Below are 9,116 nucleotides of genomic sequence, written 5' to 3' on the forward strand. Positions count from 1 at the left end.
ATTTAAATATTTAAATATATTTATTTAGGTAAAATATATTAAATAAAATTTAATTTATGTTTTATATATATATACATTGTATTGTGAATATCAGAAATTAAAAAAATTAAAAAATATAAAATATTTAAATATATTTATTTAAATATCAATATAAGAATAATTTTTTTATTTTATATATTGTAAACATCAAACAAATTTTATACATTATTATTTATTTTATATATTACAAATTTTAAATATAATCAAGTGTTGATTATAATTTAATATATACATATAATTATTTAATATATTTAATAAATTTAAAAAAAATTTACATGAAAATATTGAATCTTGAAATTTCAGTCTGTTCCGACTTACAATACAGTGCACAAGTCACTTTTATGATGCTTTATGGTCGTATTTGGAGCTCAGTAAAGCTTTCATCAGATGTAGAAGAGCAGTGTGAACATTATCACTGCAGAACAGGAGCGTTTCACACACAAAGTCAGTCAGAAGTGATGAGAAACACTGAATAATGAATGAGACGTTCTCTGTCTGATCTTCCAGAACTTCCCATCTGACTCCATTACTGCTGAGATTCTCAGAAAACATAGCTAATTAAAATACTGCTGTAATTAAACATAAAAATGCAGAATAAAAAAAATATTTTAAAAAACAAGACAATGCAAAATTAAAATAAATTAAAAACAAAACTTAAAAATCAATTAAAAACAATTAAAATAATTCTAAAATAAAACAAATGTAAATTCAAATATGATGTAATATAAAACAAAAGATGTCAAATTAAAACAATTCCTTTTAAAACAAATACAAATGTTAAACCATTTTATAATAAAACTAATAATATTAAAATAAAACAAAAGTAAAATGTATAATTTAAAAGCAACAAAATATTAAGTTAAAATAAATCACTTTAAAATTAAATCATTTTAAAATAAATAATTACAGTAAAACAAAAAAGTACAAATAAAATAAATAAATTTTAAACAAAACATATGTGTACAATTAAATATTAAAACAAAAAACAAATGTAAAATTAAATTATTTAATTTTAAAACGAAACAAAAATATCAAATTAAAATAATCCAGTTCAAAACAAAACTCACAACGAAACACTAAACCGATATAAACAGTAGGTTAAGCTGCATGAGCATTAACCGTCAGTTTCTGCAGTGAGTCTCACAGTAAATTACACTGCTGTCCGACTGTGACGGGCTAATAGAGAGTGTGTGTGTGTGTGTGTGTGTGTGTCAGTCTGGTGAGGGCCGGTTGCCGTGGTAACCTGCGTCTCCCCGCTGGCCCCAATGCATGTGAATGTGAGCTTCATCTGTATGCCACACGCCTCTCGCTGCAGACTCACACAGGGCTTCCCTGACAAACCTGTCGCTCGCGGCAACAGTCCATCAAACCGTTAATAAAATCATAGACATATATAAAAACAAAAATGACAGAGACACAACAAATTGCTAAAACCTGAAAACTAAAATGGAAAATATTAAAATAAAAACTGATTCCAAATATGAATAAAAGGTATAATAGTATCTCATAGAGTGAGAGGAGGCCGGCGGGTTAGAGTGAGAGGAGGCCGGGGGGTTAGAGTGAGCGGAGGCTGGAGGGCTAGAGTGAGAGGAGGCCGGTGGGCTAGAGTGAGCAACCACATGTGACGACCCCGGGCTGGACTCCGCTTCATCCATGGTGAATGACTCTTAACTTTTATAAAGAATATCTCTTTGGATTTGAGACTTTAGTCTTTGCAACTTTACAGATCTTCTTTATGCACCAAGAGCTTGTAACACTCCAAAGAGAAAGGAACAATTGAAATCGCATCATATGACCCCTTTAAAATAACACAGATATATAACACTGGGCAGATTTGCTCAATCTCGTCTGATGAACAGCAGTGATATTTCTGTATTATTTATATAGTGTTGTAGTTTTATTTATATATTTTTTTAAATAACTTGATTTTTTCCCCCAGTTTTCTTTAAAATTTTAATTAAAGTTTTTATAATCTTGTTTTGTGTTTTTGTCATTTTTAGTAGTTTTTGTTTTTTTAAATATTTCTATTTAGCTTAAATTTATTTCAATTTTAGTTTTTGAATTAGCTTTTATTTTTATATTTTCGGTTTTAATTTTTTGTTTTAAAGTTTTAGTAATTTTAGTCATTTGGTAATTTTGTTATGTGTTTCTGCCAATTTAATTAGTTTTTTTTATATTTAAAAAAATATTTGTAAGTATTTCTATTTAGTTTAAGTCTATTTTTATTTCACTTTCGATTTTAGTCATTTTAGCACTTGAACAAACTTTTTTCAGTTAGCTGATAAAGCAACATTTAACATTATTTTCTGCTTTCTTTCATTTCTATTTTCATAAATATTAAGTAAATATATGAAATAAGTGCAATTTTTATTTCAGTAATGTCCAAGTTGCTACCATAATTTATAGTTATGTAAAAGTATATGTATTTCAGAACTTTTTAAAATATCTTCTTTTTTAAATTTTTTTTTTATTATTTATAATTTTTTAGAATAGAAGTGTTTGCTAATAATTAGTGCTGGGCAACGATCAACTGTGATTAATCGCATCCAAAATAAAAGCTTTTGTTTACATAATATATGTGTGTGTACTGTGTATATTTATTATGTACTGTATATATATAATACACAAACATGCATGTATTTATTTAAGGAAAATATGTTATGTTTATATGTTAAATATATTTATATATAATATAAATTATATAAATATATACATATAAATAGATGTAAATATTTTCATGTGTGTGAGAAAAACAAATATATATGTGTGTGTAGTTGACGAGTCTGCAGGATTTCTTCGGTGATGATGATGTTTTCATCGCATGCGGTTTGGAGAAGTTTCGTTACGCTCAGGACGACGCTGCTATCGGACACGCGGGGAAGGGTGCCGCGACCACGTTTGTTAACGGTGAGATCAACACACACGTATATATGAGACAGAGTCCGCTCACACACTCCTGTCTAACAGCACACCTGTCTGTCTCTCAGAGTGTAAGAAATCACGGCCGTCTGTCCCACCCAAGATGACCAAGAGCTCTGGCATCCCGCGCTCAAAATCACCCGTATCAGGGCACACATACTCACTCACACACACACACTCACTCACACACACTGTGAGCAGCATTAAAATTTTGATGGTGTTTCTGCTGACGGTTTTTCAGCCAATGAGGCTCCGAGGAGCGACTCTCCACCGATGAGGTCATCGCAGTCGCCCTGCAGCCCCACGACTCAGTGCAGCCGGTTTATCTGAAAGTGTAACAATGCAAACAGGTTTTCTGTAAGGGGTGGGTTTAGGATTAGGGTTGGGTTAGGGGATAGAAAATATAATTTGCTCAGTATAAAATCAATAGAAGTCTATGCAAAGTCCCCACAATTCACAGAAACAAACATGTGTGTACATGTGTGTGTGTGTGTGTGCACACCTGTGCTCTGAGTGTGTTTGACGTGATCTGTCCTCCTCAGACGTCCGTTCATGGAGCATCTCAGTCCCCGACCCCGTCCAGAGACCTCAACAATGAGGAGGACCTCAGTCCAGAGGGTAAAACACACACACACACACACATTCACACACACACACACACATTCACACACACACACACACATTCACACACACACACACACATTCACACACACACACACACATTCACACACTCACACACACACACACACACACACACACTTCAGAGAAAATTATCTTTTGCTAGTCTATTTGTTTTATGTGTTTGCAGGGTTAGTATCGTTAAACTAAAAAAATCACACACACACACACACACATTCACACACTCACACACACACACACACGCTCACACACGCTCACACACACACTTCAGAGAAAATTATCTTTTGCTAGTCTATTTGTTTTCTGTGTTTGCAGGGTTAGTATCGTTAAACTAAAAAAATGTTGTTACTTAAAATTAAATAAATAAAAAACAATATTAAAACATAAACTGATTTTATTTGTAACAATATAAGGTCAAGGTCAAGTTTATTTATATAGCACCTTAAAAGCAACGAGTGCTGACCAAGGTGCTGCACAGCCAAAACATCAGAAATATCAGCTAACAAAAGCATTAAGACAATATAACATTTTTATTAAAATAATCATTAAATGATACAATAGGTAATGCAAAACATCACCAAACACAGAAACAAACAGAAACAAAACAAAAAAGTATTTTCAAGTTAAGCAAAAGCCTAAGAAAAAAGATATGTTTTAAGAGATGATTTAAAAGAAGATAACGTCCTTAAAAGCAACGAGTGCTGACCAAGGTGCTGCACAGCCAAAACATCAGAAATATCAGCTAACAAAAGCATTAAGACAATATAAAATTTTTATTAAAATAATAATTAAAATAAAACAAAAAAGTATTTTCAAGTTAAGCAAAAGCCTAAGAAAAAAGATATGTTTTAAGAGATGATTTAAAAGAAGATAACGTAGGGGATGATCTGATGGATAAAGGCAAAGAGTTCCAGAGCGTATGACCTAGAACTGAAAAAGCCTTGTTCCCTTTAGATTTTAAACAAGATTTTGGGACAATCAATAACTTCTGAGAAGACGATCCAAGCGTTCTCACAGGAGAGTAGAAATGGAGAAGATCTGAAATGTAAATTGGGGCAAGACCATGAAGTGCTTTAAATACAAAAACTAAAACCTTAAAATCAACTCAGAATTTAACAAGTAACCAGTGAAGTGAAGCTAACACAGGCTTAATATGCTCCTTCCTTTTTGTCCCTGTCAAAAAGCGAGCAGCGGCATTCTGTACCAATTGTAAACATGATAGTGAAGACTGGTTAATTCCAGCGTAAAGAGCGTTACAGTAATCCCGCCTGGTTGAAAGTAATGCATGAATAACAACCTCTGAATCATTCAAACTGAGAAAACGTTTCAGCTTGCGAAGCCCCTTAAGCTGCAAAACTACAGAGTTAATCTGTTTGTCAAATTTCAATTCAGTATAAAAAATAACTCCCAGATTTTTAACCTTTTCATGGATGTTTTCTTCAAAAGGGCCCAGAGTAGGTCTTAAATTATGTAAAAGGTTAGAAGGGCCAAACAATATAACTTGGATTAAAACAAAAAAGTATTTTCAAGTTAAGCAAAAGCCTAAGAAAAAAGATATGTTTTAAGAGATGATTTAAAAGAAGATAACGTAGGGGATGATCTGATGGATAAAGGCAAAGAGTTCCAGAGCGTATGACCTAGAACTGAAAAAGCCTTGTTCCCTTTAGATTTTAAACAAGATTTTGGGACAATCAATAACTTCTGAGAAGACGATCCAAGCGTTCTCACAGGAGAGTAGAAATGGAGAAGATCTGAAATGTAAATTGGGGCAAGACCATGAAGTGCTTTAAATACAAAAACTAAAACCTTAAAATCAACTCAGAATTTAACAAGTAACCAGTGAAGTGAAGCTAACACAGGCTTAATATGCTCCTTCCTTTTTGTCCCTGTCAAAAAGCGAGCAGCGGCATTCTGTACCAATTGTAAACATGATAGTGAAGACTGGTTAATTCCAGCGTAAAGAGCGTTACAGTAATCCCGCCTGGTTGAAAGTAATGCATGAATAACAACCTCTGAATCATTCAAACTGAGAAAACGTTTCAGCTTGCGAAGCCCCTTAAGCTGCAAAACTACAGAGTTAATCTGTTTGTCAAATTTCAATTCAGTATAAAAAATAACTCCCAGATTTTTAACCTTTTCATGGATGTTTTCTTCAAAAGGGCCCAGAGTAGGTCTTAAATTATGTAAAAGGTTAGAAGGGCCAAACAATATAACTTGGATTCAGCTGTAGGAAATTAATTTCCATCCAACTCTTGATGTCCTTTAAACAAGCCAACAAGGAGGACACTGAATCAGGACCTGATTTTAGAGGAAAATAAAGCTGTGTGTCATCTGTGTAAATGTGGTATGAAACTTTATGAGACTCAAATATAAAATGAAGAAGGAGCAAATACAGGGAGAATAAAATTGGACCCAAAATAGAGCCCTGGGGTACCCCACAAGTGATGGGAACTGAGCTTGATGAAAATTCACCAATTTCCACCGAAAAGCTCCTATTTGTGAGATACGATGCAAACTGCATGCAGTACCACAAATGCCAACCTCAAGATTTAATCTTTTTAACAGGATGCGGTGATCTACTGTATCGAAAGCCGCGCTCAGGTCCAGTAATAAGAGAATAATACAGTTACCAGTGTCTGCAGATAACAAGAGATCATTTACTACTCTTAAAAGAGCTGACTCAGTACTATGTTTTGCTCTATAGCCAGACTGAAAAGGATCCAGAATATCATTAGAGTTTAGGTAGAGGGAAATCTGGTTGAATGCAACCTTTTCCAAAACTTTGTGCAGAAATGGCCGTTTTGAAATAGGCCTATAATTATTTAATTCAGTGGGATCAAGATTCGTTTTTCTTGAGTAAAGGCTGGACCACAGCATGTTTAAGACAGGAAAGGACAATGCCTGTCTGTACAGAACCATTAATAATAGAAAGTAAGCTAGACAGAACATGGCAGAACATCCTTCAGCAGCTTTGTAGGAACAACATCACAAGAACAAGTAGTTGATTTCATATTTAAAATAATGTCTGACAACTCAGAAAGTGAGATAGCTTGAAAGTTTGAAAACACAGAGGAGCTAGTATCTTCATATAGAAAATTCTGGGATAAATTACAAGAAATCTGCACCCTGATAGAAGCAATCTTGTTAATGAAGAAGTTACAAAACTTCTCACTTAAATCCAAGCTAGGATCTGGGCCAGTTGGTCTAGATGGGTTTAAAACAGAATTTAGCGTAGAAAACAAAATCTTTGGACAATGAGAATTTTAATTTTTAATTAAATTGGAAAGATATTTTATATAAATATAAAATAACTATAATATTTTGAGTCCGTTTTTCTGTTTTAATTTTAATTTTAGTTAAAGTTTGAGTAATTTCATTTTATTACTCAATTTTGTAATTTTTTGTAGATTTGTTTTTTTATGCATTATATATTGTTTTTATTAATTTCTATATCAATGTTGGTTTTAAGTAACAAAAAAGTTTTCAATGGTTTTTCTTTTCACGTTTAATGCAAGCAGTAAAATACAGTAAATGTCTAGTTAAACCAAATGAATGAGTAAAACTATATTTAATAAAATATTTTATATTATGTATAATATTAAGATTGCATATTTAATAATATGCTCCATTTTTACCTATAGATATACATTTTAATTCATGAAAAATTCCATGCGAGGATTCAGTGAGCCCAAACAAATAATCTCCCTAAAACAAATCAATTCACTTAAATGGACAGTTTGAAGTGAAATTAATCAAATTTACCAAATGTAATTTTTATCAGATTTAAGTTAAGACATATTAAAACATTTCTGAACTGATATTAAATATAATAAATATTCTTTGTCTGAACTGAGTGGCAGCAAAGATCATGAAATTAGTCCAATAGCATGATTTTTGTCAACTAAAAGAATAACAATTAAATAAGTGTTTTATATTGCTCAGCCCTGCAGTAGCTCCGCCCACAGTGTAATTCTATTGGTCGAAAATCCCACATAGCTGCATATTAAACATCAGGTGCATTCTGATTGGCTGTTGTTTTGATGTTCTGTGACACTCTCTCTCTCTGCAGTGAACGGTAATGAAGTTCAGTCGTCTGTCATCACTGAGAAGTATAAAGTGGGGAAGGTGATCGGCGATGGAAACTTCGCTGTAGTCAGAGAGTGTGTGGAGAGGTAACTAGAGAGACATTATCTATCAAACTAACTGCAGAGGTTGCATGTATTCGCTGTGAATGTCATGTGTGCTGGTCTCAGGTCTACAGGACAGGAATATGCGCTGAAGATCATTGACAAGGCCAAATGCAGTGGCAAGGTACCACTTCAAACACTTTCCTCTTAAACAGTAAAGTGACTAATTAAAATACCTCATCAGCTCTTCTGCCATCTGAAGGCTTTCCCTCTTTCTTCATTTCATTCATGTTGTTGAATAAGGATCCTTTGAGATTATTTGAAATGCGTATAGATGTATTCATTTATTATTTCCTGATAAAACAGGAAATTATGCACTTTTTTTGAATAAGCAATACCCAATAGCCTTCAGTTTACATTAAAGTTCACATTAAACTTCAAACTGAATAATGACTCTACTGTCTTCTGTAGAGCTGCTTTACAGCTGAAAATGAAATTTTGTTTTTATTTCAAGTTACAAAACGTTTTTTTTGTTAACTATAATAATTGACTCCGGCTTCTTTAAATCTGTGCAGTTTTGAAATTAAATGTAGTTTCTAGTAAACTAGTAAACATTTTCACATATTCATTCACTCACTACACAACAGTGAAACACAGCAGAGATTCTGATTGGTTGACTGGTGTTGACAGGAGCACCTGATAGCCAATGAGGTGGCGATACTGCGCAGGGTTCATCACCCCAGCATCATTATGCTAATAGAGGAGCTGGACACGCCCACTGAACTGTACCTGGTGATGGAGCTGGTGAAGGTCAGTCAGCCGTACACACACACACACACACACACACAGACACAAACACAGACTCACTCACTCACTCACTCTCTCACTCACACACTCACTCACTCACAGACGCACTCACTCACTCACTCACTCACTCACTCACTCAACACACACACTCACACACACAAACTCGCTCTCACACACACACACACACACACACAGATGCACACACACACACACACACGCACGCACGCACACACACGCACGCACGCACGCACACACACGCGCGCGCGCACACACACACTCACACTCACACACACACAGCAATCCCAGGTTGAGTAGTGTGTGACAGTGTTGTGTGTTTTCTTCAGGGCGGTGATCTGTTTGATGCCATCACTTCCTCCACAAAGTACACAGAGCGAGACGCCAGCGCCATGCTGTTCAACCTGACCGGAGCACTGCGATACCTGCACAGAATGAACATCGTACACCGAGACATCAAACCTGAGAACCTGCTGGTACACAGAGACTCACACACTTACTTACTCACTCACTCACTCACTCACACACACACACACACACACACACTCACTCACTCACTCACTCACTCAC

General features: G+C 34.3%; 1 protein-coding gene across 1 annotated transcript in view; it reads left to right on the top strand.

The window, feature by feature from the left end:
* Window positions 1-9,116, top strand: part of LOC107565311 (serine/threonine-protein kinase DCLK2-like) — a 20,241-nt gene that overhangs the window by 6,215 nt on the left and 4,910 nt on the right. Inside the window, exons 3-10 of the mRNA XM_016250532.1 lie at window positions 2,814-2,946; window positions 3,027-3,107; window positions 3,200-3,279; window positions 3,498-3,576; window positions 7,667-7,769; window positions 7,851-7,908; window positions 8,415-8,534; window positions 8,876-9,022. Of these exons, the coding sequence (XP_016106018.1) occupies window positions 2,814-2,946; window positions 3,027-3,107; window positions 3,200-3,279; window positions 3,498-3,576; window positions 7,667-7,769; window positions 7,851-7,908; window positions 8,415-8,534; window positions 8,876-9,022 (801 nt within the window). The remainder of the gene's footprint in view (window positions 1-2,813; window positions 2,947-3,026; window positions 3,108-3,199; window positions 3,280-3,497; window positions 3,577-7,666; window positions 7,770-7,850; window positions 7,909-8,414; window positions 8,535-8,875; window positions 9,023-9,116) is intronic.

Source organism: Sinocyclocheilus grahami, unplaced genomic scaffold (genome assembly GCF_001515645.1).
Source record: "Sinocyclocheilus grahami isolate Dianchi unplaced genomic scaffold, SAMN03320097.WGS_v1.1 scaffold993.1, whole genome shotgun sequence".
Classification (NCBI taxonomy): domain Eukaryota; kingdom Metazoa; phylum Chordata; class Actinopteri; order Cypriniformes; family Cyprinidae; genus Sinocyclocheilus; species Sinocyclocheilus grahami.